The sequence below is a fragment of the Adiantum capillus-veneris genome, chromosome 8, assembly GCF_014529385.1.
Source record: "Adiantum capillus-veneris isolate H3 chromosome 8, ASM1452938v2, whole genome shotgun sequence".
NCBI classification, from domain to species: domain Eukaryota; kingdom Viridiplantae; phylum Streptophyta; class Polypodiopsida; order Polypodiales; family Pteridaceae; genus Adiantum; species Adiantum capillus-veneris.
Genome location: NC_140938.1, coordinates 8,334,747 through 8,348,638, shown reverse-complemented (window position 1 = coordinate 8,348,638; position 13,892 = coordinate 8,334,747). Strand labels below are relative to the sequence as shown.

Below are 13,892 nucleotides of genomic sequence, written 5' to 3'. Positions count from 1 at the left end.
TTGGCGCACACCATTTTCAAAGTTCTCTTTGTATCGATAAAATGATGTCTTTGGTATTCCATGCAGCTTATACCATGCTCTACAGCAAACAATAGAGCCATTTAGCCTGAATTGGTATCGTGACTTATTATCTTTTTGATAGCATATAGAAAGAACATCATAAACATAATTAGTGCGTGATTTTTGAGACTCTCCAAAATTGTTGTCGTAACCTTGTCACCATATCACGATATGCAAACTGGAAACATTTTTGTGCACAACAATCAATGCATGAGACCCTTTGAATTGATTTGTTTGAAAGGTAAAAAGTGGAAGCTGGTGCTGCTTTTGATTTTTGAGTCATGTTCATGAAAGTGTATCGTCTCTTCCTTGACAACTGGACAACATTACTCCCATCAAGTTTTTTCCAACATTGTCATCATTGGATACATCCTCATATGTAGCATGCATTCCACCAACAGGAACAAAGCGTTGTAATGGGCTCCCATTCAACATTGTTGTCTGCTTGATGGGCCACTTTAGCAAAGTGATACTACCCACTTCAACCACATGATCAATGCTTGCATTTTCTCTTTCAATACCCACACCCACACCCACACAATCATGAACAAGTTCCTGAAAGTTGATATAATCATGTTGAAATACATATAAGATGGTCCCTTCATTCATGGTTTGCATCATTGTGTCATCTTTTAAAAGGACCCTCTGATTTCTCCAAGACTCTCGAATCACTGCTTCAAATTTTGGGCTTGTCATAGGTATTGCATCTGTAACTAGAGGATCATAATGATCCTGTTCTTCATCACCATTGTAGCTTTTGTGTGGATCAATTAAGTTCCCATTCAATATACAAGATCTCAAAAGAAGATTTGACCATCGAACAACACTCCATAATGAACCTTGGAGAGATGAAGTATCCATTGTAGGAAAAGGTAGGACCACATCCTTCAAGCATTCCTCCACTAGTATGGAGACATTTCCTTGCCCTATCTTTGTACCACCACAAGTGGAATCTAGATCTGTTCTACACACACAACCAATACCAACAATTTCATTGTCAAGTATCATATGTAATTTCTCCCCAGATTCGAAGTCCATCCTCTAAGTGAAAAAGATTACATTGTTAAATCCATAGTCATAGAAAAATACTCTTCAAACAAAAAATCATGCTACAACATGAAAAAGGTTTGCATAGGTTGGACAAGTGGTAAACCTTGAGACCAAATCCTCCTTGCTATATTAATGGAAGCAAGGTTGGAAAAGTGGTGGATCTTGAAACCAAAGCCTCCTTGCTATATTAGAGCATAGGTTGGACAAGTGGTGGACCTAGTTGTAATACCCACTGACACCTATCAACTACTATAGGCTATGATTTCCAATGTCCAAGTAGCCCTTGAGTCTTGCAAGGTGAAACAAGTGGTGGATCTTGAAACCAAAATACCCTTTCTATATCAGAGCATTACTTGGACAAGTGGTGGACCTAGTTATAATGCCCAATATCCAAGGTGAAATACCTTAGGACCTTGCTACCTTGCTTGCCAATGTTTACGTAGCCCCTCTTTTCTTTAATGGAAGCAAGGTTGGACAAGTGGTGGACCTTGAAACCAAAGCCTCTTTGCTATATTAGAGCATAGGTTGGACCTAGTTGTAATACCCACTTCCACCTATCAACTACTATAGGACTATGCTTTCCAATGTACAAGTATCCCTTGAGTCTTGCAAGGTTGAACACGTGGTGGATCTTGAAACCAAAATCCCCTTTCTATATCAGAGCATAGCTTGGACAAGTGGTGGACCTAGTTATAATGCCCAATATCCAAGTTGAACTACCTTAGGACCTTTCTACCTTGCTTGCCAATGTTTACGTAGAACCTCCTTTCTTTAATGGAAGCAAGGTTGGAAAAGTGGTGGATCTTGAAACCAAAGCCTCCTTGCTATATTAGAGCATAGGTTGGACAAGTGGTGGACCTAGTTGTAATACCCACTGACACCTATCAACTACTATAGGCTATGATTTCCAATGTCCAAGTAGCCCTTGAGTCTTGCAAGGTGAAACAAGTGGTGGATCTTGAAACCAAAATCCCCTTTCTATATCAGAGCATAGCTTGGACAAGTGGTGGACCTAGTGTTAACGCCCAATGTCCAAGGTGAACTACCAGAGGACCTTGCTACCTTGCTTGACAATTTTTACGTAGCCCCTCCTTTCTTTAATGGAAGCAAGGTTTGGAAAGTGGTGAATCTTGAAACCCAAACCCTTTGGCTATATTAGAGGATAGATTGGACGAGTGGTGGGCTTAGTTGTAGTATCCAATGTCCAAGGTCCAAGGTGAACTATGGAAAGACCTTACTTCCAAAAACATAGTCGTACAAGTGGTTCTCCTTGAAACCAAAACCTCCTTAGTGTATTAGAACATAGCTTGGACAAGTGGTGGACCTAGTTGTAATGGTGAATGTCCAAAGCAAACTATTATAGGACCTTGCTTGCCAAATGAAGTTTGGACAAGTGGTGGATCTTGAAACCAAAACCCCCTTGCTCTATTAGCTTAGACAAGTGGTGGATCTAGCTGTCATGGAAAATGTTCAATGGGAACTGCTACAGGACCTTGCTATTAAATGTCTAAGTAGAGCTAGCTTCTTTAATGAAATCAAGGTTGGGAAAGTGGTGCATCTTGAAACCAAAAGCCCTTTACTGTATTAGAGCATAGATTGGACAAGTGAGGGACCTAGTTTTAATGTGTGATGTCCAAAGGAAAGTATTGCAAGACCTTGCTTTCCAATATTGAATTGGTCAAGTGGTTAAAACTAAGTATAAAACTTTGTCCGTTTTCTTCCCGAATTGCCAAAAAGCTAGTTTTAGACACCCCTAAATGAAAATGGTTTAGGGTGGCCTTAAACAACGTTTTTCAAAGACTTGAACTAAAGGGTTGCCGAAGAGTAATGAAAATTTCTTATGGCTTGAAGTGCCTGAGTATGTGAAAACAAGCCTAGGTTTTCCACGAGGCAAAATGTGACAGAAAAGAACTGTTGTCTCTTATGACATGATAAGAACAACGGAAACTTAGGATTGACCATGTGGCCTAAACTTTTGCAAGTGAAGTGGTGGCCAAGTTTCTTGGCACAGTGTGTACTTGGTCCTATATGTGTTGACCACTTGGCTAAATCTAGGACCATAAGGACAAAACTTTGGCACCTTAAATATAGTATTGGACATAATCTAGAAGTTCTTTAGTAAATTTAGTAGTCTAATTATTATGTTAAATTTTTACATTATATTTAAGTATATGCTAAATATAATTTATGTTCAAAATTTCACTAATGACGAATGTTCCCATTTAGCACTCCAGATGCGGGGTCTTAGGGCAATGCCACAATGGGGTGCATCCGACGAGGCAGCGCTTCCACGCGAGGTTTGGGGGTAGCGCTCTTGATGGGGATGTGGAATATAGCGCTCTCGATGGCGGGGCTTGGGAGGGTGATTTTGGGATATTGTTCTGGGCGGGGTCAAGGGGCAGCAGCCCTTTGTCGCCTCCCGGTGCGACTGCCGAGCGGGGTCGAGGGGCAGCGCCCCCGCAGGGCTAGGGGCAATGCCCATAGATTTTTTTTATAAAGTGAATTACACATGTTTTGCATCTTTTCAACCATGATTTCTTTAATTTTGGCCATGTGAATTGGTTAATGTTTTATACTGCTTTTGTTTTTTTTTAATCCTATGATAAAACGTGGACTTGTAGCTTACGTGGCATTCTAATAAACCCTATCAAGATTAGGCACAGAGAGAGCGCATGAGAAATGCACACAGAGAAAGCAGATGAGTAGCAAACACAGAGAAAGCACACGCGGATCGCACACAGTTGGAGTATACGTGCGCGCACAGGATCGAACCCCGCATCGTACACAACGCATAGGTGGAGCACACAGAAACACATGATAAATAAACAGCATCGTATGCAACGCTTTCTAGAAGGGCAGCATCGGGCATAGCTTCTTCTCAGGAGACATTGCACACCTCGTGAATAGGGAAAAAACAGGTATTTCTCTCTCTCTCACTCTCTGTCTTTCTCCATATAGAGAAGATGGTTCTCTGTAACTCTTTCTTGCACACACACACTCTCGTCAAAAGATTGAGATACATAGTTTAAAAGTATTCCCACACACATACACATATTCCCACACATCGTCTTCCTCTCTTCCACATACATAACCACAGTGAAATCTGCTATCTTGCTGTCTCTCTCTTGAAAATACATGCACATATTCCCACATATTGTCTTCCTCTCTTTCACATACATAAACACAGTGACATCTGTTATCTTTATGTCTCTCCTCTCTCCAGAAAACAAGTATTTCTCTCTCTCTCTCTCTCTCTCTCTCTCTCTCTTTCTCTGTATCTTGCTGTCTCTCTCTTGAAAATACATGCTCATGTATGTGTTCGTCTGTGTTATCTATGTGTATGTATGTATATTTGTGTTGTTTCATTGTAATACTCATACATAATGTAGATACACAATTACACTTAACTACAATATGCACACATAGTATACATAAATATCGCAGATAAATAACACATTGTAATACTAGTAAACTTGAATGGAAGACTTACTTGCGTGATCTGTTAAAGTAGATTCTTGTAGCGAGTTCTGGATCTATGCTGAGCTGATTTTCCTCTAATCCATTTGTAGATCTGATTGTAACTTCTGTTTCTCAACAAAAGTAGTGTTGTTTAGTGATACACCTAATGGACATAAATGGCTGAAACTAGGACATGTAGACCAAAAATACGTGTATTTCTTTGGATAAATAGATACACTAGTTGGTGACCCTTACCACAAGTGGTGGACCTTGAGACCAGTGGACTATAAGGACCTACAAACAATACCTTGTACACTCAATCCTTCTTGGTATCTAGGTTGGACAAGTGGTGGACCTTGTTCAAATTCTCTAACCACTCTCTCTAACATGGTGACATAATTTAGGTGTGATAAATTGATATCTATGTAAACTAATGTCAGTTTAGGCTTGTTAACTTGAATTTGTTTGAATTTATGTACAATATAATGATTTGAGGTTTGCGAATTTGAATTTGGGCAGGATAATCACATCTTTTTGTGGTAAACTTGAATTTATAATCAATTTCGTGTGGGATATTTTAAATTTAAGCGGTAAAATTTGAATTTAATAAAAAAGTTTAAATTTTAAAATTTGGGCGGGATATTCAAAATTTAGGCGATAAGATTTGAATTTTAAATTTAGGCGGGAAGGTTTTGAATTTATATCACGATCTCCCTTACATAAGAGAGTATAGGTTTGACAAGTGGTGGACCTTAAAGCCAGAGCATCCATGGTACTGGACATGATAGGTAGGGAATCTAGTTGAATATTGTATGCATGCTATATGTAATAGAGCTAGCTTGGACAAGTGGCGGACCTTGGAACAAAACCCCATGTAAAACATATCATGCGCATTCCAAGTGGTGAGAAAGAATACCATTTAAGATATAACCTTATAGATTGGACAAGTGGTGGACCTTAACACCCAAATCTTCTTACTATAATGACTTAGAGTGAAAAAGTGATGAATCTTGAGACCAAACCACTCATGCTACTAGGGATAATAGGTTGGACAAGTGGTGGACCTTGAATTTAAACCCCATATGTACAAGATATTGTGGATTTAAGGTATTTTAATGGATCCTAGCATCTTGGAGACATGGTGGAGCTTGCTTCTCTTCATGTTTCAATGGAGCCTATCTTGGAGAAATGGTGGAGCATCCTTCTCTCCATGTTTCAATGGAGCCTAGCTTGGACAAGTGGTGGACCTTCGCTTCTCTCTATGTTTCAATAGAGTTAGCTTGGACAAGTGGTGGACCTTGGAGCCAAACCCCCATGTAAAACCTATCATGGGCATTCCAAATGGTCGAAAAGAATACCATTTAAGATATAGCCTTATAGGTTGGACAAGTGGTGGACCTTAACACCCAGATCTTCTTAATATAATGACATAGAGTGGAAAAGTGGTGAATCTTGAGACCAAACCACTCATGCTACTAGGGATAATAGATTGGACAAGTGATGGACCTTGAATTTAAACCCCACATATACAAAATATCGTGGGTTTAAGGTATTTCAATGGAGCCTAGCATCCTGGAGACATGGTGGAGCTTGTTTCTCTTCATGTTTCAATGGAGCCTATCTTGGAGAAATGGTGGAGCATCCTTCTCTCCATGTTTCAATGGAGCCTAGCTTGGACAAGTGGTGCACCTTTCCTTCTCTCTATGTTTCAATAGAGTTAGCTTGGACAAGTGGTGGACCTTGGAACCAAACCCCCATATAAAACCTATCATGGTCATTCCAAGTGGTGAGAAAGAATACCCTTTAAAATATAGCCTTATAGGTTGGACAAGTGGTGGGCCTTAACACCCAGATCTTCTTAATATAATGACATAGAGTGGAAAAGTGATGAATCTTGACACCAAACCACTCATGCTACTAGGGATAATAGGTTGGACAAGTGGTGGACCTTGAATGTAAACCCCCCATGTACAAAATATCGTGGGTTTAAGGTATTTCAATGGAGCCTAGCATCTTGGAGACATGGTGGAGCTTGCTTCTTTTCATTCAATGGAGCCTATCTTGGAGAAATGGTGGAGCATCCTTCTCTCCATGTTTCAATGGAGCCTAGCTTGGACAAGTGGTGGACCTTTGCTTCTCTCTATGTTTTGATAGAGTTAGCTTGGACAAGTGGTGGACCTTGGAACCAAACTCCCATGTAAAACCTATCATGGGCATTCCAAGTGGTGAGAAAGAATACCATTTAAGATATAGTCTTATAGGTTGGATAAGTGGTAGACCTTAACACCCAGATCTTCTTAATATAATGACATAGAGTGGAAAGTGGTGAATCTTGAGACCAAACCATTCATGATACTAGAGATAATAGGTTGGACAAGTGGTGGACCTTGAATGTAAACCGCCCATGTATAAAATATCGTGGGTTTTCAAGTGGTAAGAAAAAATACCATTTAGGATAATATAGCCTTATAGGTTGGACAAGTGGTGCACCTTAACACCCAAATCTTCTTAATATAATGACATAGAGTGAAATCTTAGTGAATCTTGAGACCAATCCACTCATGTTATTAGGGATAATGGGTTGGACAAGTGGTGGACCTTGAATGTAAACTCCCCATGTACAAAATATCATGAGTTTAAGGTATTTCAATGGAGCCTAGCATCTTGGAGACATGGTGGAGCATCCTTCTCTCCATATTTCAATGGAGCTTAGCTTGGACAAGTGGTGGACCTTGGAACAAAACCCCCTTGTAAAACATATCATGGGAATTCTAGTGGTGAGAAAGAATACCATTTGAGATATACCATTATAGGTTGGACAAGTAGTGGACCTTAACACCCAATTCTTCTTAACATAATGACATAGAGTGGACAAATGGTGGACCTTTGATTTTCTGTATGTTTGAATAGAGTTAGCTTGAACAAGTGGTGGACCTTGGAACTAGATCCCCATTTAGAACATATCATGGGAATTCCAAGTGGTGAGAAAGAATACCATGTTAGATATACCTTATAGGTTGGACAAGTGGTGGACTTTAACACCCAATTCTTAATATAATGACATAGAGTTGACAAGTGGTGAATCTTGAAACCAAACCACTCATTCTACTAGGGATAATAGATTGGACAAGTGGTGAGAAATATATCCTGGGTTTAGGGTATTTTAATGGAGCCTAGCATCTTGGAGACATGGTGGATCTTGCTTTATTCCATGTTTCAATGGATCCTATCTTTGAGAAATGGTGGAGCATCCTTCTCTCCATGTTTCAATGGAGCCTAGCTTGGACAAGTGGTGGACCTTTGCTTCTCTCTATGTTTCAATAGAGTTAGCTTGGACAAGTGGTGGACCTTGGAACCAAACCCCCATGTTAAACATATCATGGACATTCGAAGTGGTGAGAAAGAATATCATTTAAGATATAGCATTATAGGTTGGACAATTGGTGGACCTTAACACCCAAATCTTCTCAATATAATAACATAGAATGGAATCAATCTTGAGACCATAGTTGACACGTACGGTCACGTACGATGGTTACACGTACGAAGACGTGCGGTACTAATCGAACTAAAAAAAATTAGACGTACGTTAACGTAACGTACGATGCAAAAAAATAAATCATATATTTTTCAGAGCTTTTACTCTATTATGAGTAACTACTTAGTATTAAGTACATACAACTCAAAGGAGATGTCTTACAAGTAAGAACATTAAAGATTTGGCGATGGACATTGGAAACGGCAATGTTCGAAAAAAGATGATCATGATTGCATTTGATTTCATAATTCATTACATAAGTAGAGAGTCGAGGCTTGAGAGATACAAGTGACAAAAAGTAGTACAAAAAAGTAGTGACACAACTCATAGTCTCATGGCCCATGGGTACAAACTTTAAAGCATAAAGAGAGAGTTCTAAGTAAGTGCTCATATTGCTCTCATCACCGGAGTTGTGGTCCGAGCTTGAGCTAGAGCTTGAGCTAGAGGTAGCTGCATCATCCTCATCACTACTTGCATTAGATGCACTAGATGCAAGACCATAATCTCCCTCACTTAGGATGTTGCCCTCATCATCAAACTCTGGCTCTCTAGGATCCGCAGGTCTAGAAATGGACACATTCTCCAAAGTGGTTTCCGCGATAGTAGATCCGCTACCCGAGCCTCGCCGCACATAGGTCCTGGGTGTCCGTGCCGACGCTCTTCCACTCCCACGAGCAACCGAAGTGGAAGCTCCTCTACCTGTAGTTGCTAAAGCTCGCACAACCACCTTCTTGCGGGACCGTGTGCGAGAGACACGGCGATCAATCTCCTCCAACTCCAAGTAGAGGTCTCGAAATATTTGCTCCTCCTCTGGATCGCGATCTTTGTTGAGACTCTTAAGAGTCTCAATGGAGAGCTTGCATTCATCTACATTCACCTATTTGTCATTTACAACATGCAAGAAGATTAATGGAGTTAGCAATTTGGTATGCCAAAAATATGAGCACATGATACATCATACATATTACATCATACATGTGAAAGCATAAATAAAGAGTATGATGTAGCCAACTCAATTACCTGCCTAGCCATTGGCATCTCGTGCATGGACCTCAACATGCGTAAATTGGAGCGACAATAGATAAGCCACTCCAATTGCTTCGTAGAAAGCTTGTTGCGGATCTTGGTGTGTATAAGAGAATACGCCGACCAATTCCGCTCACATGCACCCGATGAGCAATCCTAGAGCACATAGATGATAGAAGAGAGGCATGAGATTTGAATTGTGGGAATTTTCAATTGAGAGGTGACTTATGTGACATGTCACATGAATGATGAATGTCAAATGATGACATGATTGAGATTATAAATTTATAATTTATGGTATGGTATTATGTATAATTATTAATATATATGATATACCTGTCCAAGAACCCTCAATGCCACCCTTTGAAGGTGTGGCAATTGATAGCCAAAACATTCCCACCAAAAAAGAGGCTTCACTAACGAATCCCTCTTCCAACACACCGAGGAAGCGAATGTCGTGCCTCTTTGGTCTCCATAGTTGATGAGCTCTTGGAGAAACTCTCCATGGTGTTCTTCATTGAGTATCTTTGGAAGGTACTTGTCGCGCTCCTCTTGAAGTGCTTGATCCGCAAAGATTGATGGCTTTTTGAAAGCCGGATGCAAGAGGGCGGCAAAGCCATGGATTGGTCGCCTCATCCAATCCCAGCGCTTTTTAACAAGGAAGAGAATGTCATCTCTCTTTGGAGAGTCCTCCAACACATCACTACAAAGAGAGAGAGAAAGATAGTCAAGCATGGAAGGGTAGAACCGTAGATAGAAAAAGACAACTTACAATGTACATAAATCATAAGGTGATATGTTTACCGTGAACCATCGTTTGCTCCATCAAGAATGGTGGATCTCTCAATCTCCTTGTAAGCCTCCTCCATGAAGTGGTAAAGGAGACCTATGGTAGACCCTTCCATGTCGGTCATCCGAAGCACCTTATACAATGGCAATACCACCATGACAAGACCCTTGACCTCTTGCCAAAACTCCTCCTTCAAGCAAAGCCGTTGGATGGCCTTTGCATCTTGTTGGGATGATTGGGTCTCTTCTTCAATCCATGCTTTGAACTCATCCGAGACCATTGTCTTTTGCAAGTTGGTTTGCACATCATAGAGGCGCTAAAGGAGGAGCCACATAGCGGCAAAGCGTGTTGCGGAAGGCTTCTTCAACTCCAAGCCGGAGTAAGTGCGATATATCGGAAGTACTCTCACATTTTTGTTGATGAAGTTGACGATGGAGAGGGCTTGGGATAGGATGTCCTTTACCCAAGGTAGGTCGCCAATGTCCTCCAAGAGGAGGTCAATGCAATGTGATGCACATGGAGTCCATACTATGTGTGGATACTCCGCCTCTAGCTTTTTGGCCATGGAAGCACAATTGGAGGCATTGTCAGTGATTACTTGAATGACGTTGCTTGGACCGATCTACATATGGAGAAAGAAGGGAAAGTGAGAAGAGCCAAGGCAAAAGACAAAATTGAAAATAGTAGATACTTGAGAGTGGAATCAAAAATTTTACCTCTTTTATGGCTTGACGAATGTGGCGGTAAATGAAGGCACCCGTGACCTTTTTCCCCCTTGCTCCCGCATCAACCGCTCGCAAGAAGTAGGTGCCAAGAGGGCATGAGACAAGGATATTAATGATTCCCCTCTTCTTGCGGTCACTCCATCCATCGGTGAGAATAGAGCAACCATACTTTACCCATCCGGCACGCACGGGGTCAAGAGACTTGTCGATTCGTGCCCTCTCTTCATCAAGCTTTTTGGTGCGCATGTCATGGTATGACACTCCCGTCCACCCTTCACATGGACCAACTACGGCAATAGCCTTCACCATGCGTTTCCAACGATCCGTGCGAAGAATATGAAAAGAGAGATTGCACTCAATGATGGTGCGTGCAATCTCTATCTCCGCTTGTCGTTGCCTCTCTTTGAGGAAAGACAATGGACCGGAAGTTCCACCCACCGTTTGTGCAAGAGTAGCTTGCTTTGGAGGCCGCCCACCATGACTTCTTTTGCTCTTCTTTGAGATGCTACCACCCTCGGTGGAGGCCATGGTAGTGCCGCCGGATGCAATGGACATTGATGGAGAAGCATCCTCTCCCGAATCGGAGAGATCATGGTTGGGCGGAACCACCTCCTCCGATGCCTTTGCAACCACCTTGCGCGTCTTCAAGGGGAGATACTTTGCTTTGCACTCTTGGAGAATGTCGCCGGGGATATTCGGACAAGGACCCGCTTCCCCTCCCACCTTGGTCAAGTGGATGATAAGGCGGGTGGAGCTTGAGGTCACGGTCTTCGGGCAATATTTGCAATACCATTTGCAAACATTTTGCTTGTTCTTCACCCTTTCAAAGTAGCGGCAATGCTTGTTGAAGGCTTCATGAAGAGCGGGCGGCATTATGGAGAGCTTGAGGGATGGGGAGTGATGAGAGAACTTTAGAGTAATGGAGAGCTTGAAGGAGATGGATGGAGATGAAGGGAGCTTAAGGAATAATGGAGAGCTTGAAGGAGATGAAGAAAGCTTGAGCCTTGAAGGAACAATGGAGAGCTTGAAGGAGATGAAGGGAGCTTGAAGGAGTAATGGAGAGCTTGAAGACTTGATGGAGTGCCAAAGGTTGAAGCCTTGATGGAGTGCCAAAGCTTGAAGCCTCGGCCCTTGATGAATGGAGAGAGCTTGAGGGAGCTTGAGTAGGGAAGGAGATGAATGAGAGAGCTTGAGGGATATATGGAGAAGAAGAGAGGGTGGGCAACCTTATATAGGTTTTGAGGAGAGAGGGAGAAGAGGGTTAAAGAGAGAGCATGCTTCAAAATTCAAATTCCATGTGCCATGGCCATAGCCCATGTGGCTTTGTGTGTGTGTGTGTGTGTGTGTGGATGTTGGGGGGGGGGGGGGGGGGGGGGGTGGGATGGCACATTGGCTTATGATGCCCCAAGGGCAAAGGCTCCAAGGCCCCCAACGTTCAATTTTTAACGTTCCAAAACTGCCAGTACGTGGCGCTACAAAACGGCTGTAAAAACAGTCAAAAAAGTCCACCAACGGTCACTTTTTTTTGATCGGACGGAACCCGGACGGAACGGACGGGACGTTCCGTTCGACGGACGTGGACAACCCTGCTTGAGACCAAACCACTCATGCTACTAGGAATAATAGGTTGGACAATTGGTGGACCTTGAATTTAAACCCCCATGTACAAAGTATCGTGGGTTTAAGGTATTTCAATGGAGCCTAGCATCTTGGAGACATGGTGGAGCTTGCTTCTCTCCATGTTTCAATGGAGCCTATCTTGGAGAAATGGTGGAGCATTCTTCTCTCCATGTTTTAATGGAGCCTAGCTTGGACAAGTGGTGTACCTTTGCTTCTCTCTATATTTCAATAGAGTTAGCTTGGACAAGTGGTGGACCTTGGACCAAAATTCCCATGTAAAACATATCATGGGCATTCCAAGTGGTAAGAAAGAATACCATTTAAGATATAACCTTATAGGTTGGACAAGTGGTTGGACTTAACACCCAATTCTTCTTATATTAATGACATAGAGTGGACAAATGGTGAATCTTGAGACCAAACCACTCATGCTACTAGGGATAATAGGTTTTCTATATTTTCAATGGAGCTAAGCTTGGAAAAATGGTGGAGCTTGCTTCTCTCCATGTTGATTCTGAAACTAGCTTGGATAAGTGGTGGAGCTTTGCTTTGCAAGTCTTCATAATACAATGACGTATAGGTTGGTTACATGGTGCATCTTAAGGCCATACCTCCCATTTTACTAGAGATGATAGGTTGGACAAGTGTTCAACCTTCTATCATTTCTCCATGCCTATATTAGACAATTAGTATACCTTGAATCTCTCCATGTTGTCTAGAGCTGAGCTTGGACACGGTGGTGGACCTTGCTTCTCTCTTCCCTTAGTTTACTAGCTTAAAATATCACTATGTATACTTGCTTAGATCTAGTTTGAAAAAGTGGTGGACCTTATATTCACACAAACTCAATCCATTACAAAAAAGTATATGTTAAAATAAGATTTTTTTTTTGTTTCAGGAAAGATGGCTCTAAAAACACAGGTTGCAAGGGTTGCTGTCTCAGTTGACTATACTTGCAATGATATTAGGAAATGGTATTTGGACATACATGGTATAGAGGGTGCACAATTTCATAAGGTGCATCTATTTATTGCCAAAAAGGAGAATGACAGCTTGTTTGAAGATGTTGGACAAGTTGTGGAAGCATCTATCTCTGTAGTTGATAGTCATCCTGAGGTGGAATGCATTGAAATTTTAGTTCCAATAAATCTAGAATTTCAACTATCTCCAGGAGCATATGCATTGGAGTGCATGTCTAGAAACAAAGAAGAGACAATGTTTTCTCGAGGATGGAAGTTTGCAGAATCAAATCCAAATATCACAGCAGATCAACTTCAAAGCTCCATCATTTCCACACTACAACAAAAAAAGGTGATATCTTTACAACCACCATCCACAAACAAGCAAGCAAAAGTGCAGAAAGTAGTAGCTAAGCGAACTAGTTCCATTTTGGATGTAGACAATGCATCTTTGGCATCCTCATCAACAGAGGGTTCAATGTCAAAGATGAGAATTGTGGATCCAGATTTTTTAGAAGCTGAGGCCATGAAAGGAGAAGAAAAAGATACAGGTGGAATGAATAAGTACATAAACTATTTTTCTTTCCAGTATAGGGAATCTGATATCCCTATTCAAAATTGTTGGCTTGCTCCCAATCACTATAATGCATGTATTATGGATAAAA

General features: G+C 41.4%; 1 protein-coding gene across 1 annotated transcript; it reads right to left on the bottom strand.

Moving 5' to 3' along the window:
• Positions 1-8,216: 8,216 nt before the first annotated feature.
• On the bottom strand, positions 8,217-11,521 carry LOC147451636 (uncharacterized). The gene is made up of 7 exons (XM_086519155.1): positions 10,640-11,521; positions 10,522-10,545; positions 9,938-10,113; positions 9,470-9,764; positions 9,128-9,289; positions 8,848-8,984; positions 8,217-8,766 (listed from the first exon to the last, which is right to left on the bottom strand). Exons 1-7 carry the CDS (start codon positions 11,519-11,521, stop codon positions 8,217-8,219), a joined length of 2,226 nt encoding a protein of 741 aa, XP_086375281.1.
• Positions 11,522-13,892: the final 2,371 nt, after the last annotated feature.

Coding starts and splice junctions, on each gene's coding strand:
- LOC147451636 (XM_086519155.1), bottom strand. CDS start 11,521: ATGCCGCCCGCTCTTCATGAAGCCTTCAACAAGCATTGCCGCTACTTT. Junction 10,546..10,639: donor TTCGTCAAGCCATAAAAGAG/GTAAAATTTTTG, acceptor CTCCATATGTAG/ATCGGTCCAAGCAACGTCAT. Junction 8,767..8,847: donor CGCCGTGTCTCTCGCACACG/GTCCCGCAAGAA, acceptor TGGGAGTGGAAG/AGCGTCGGCACGGACACCCA.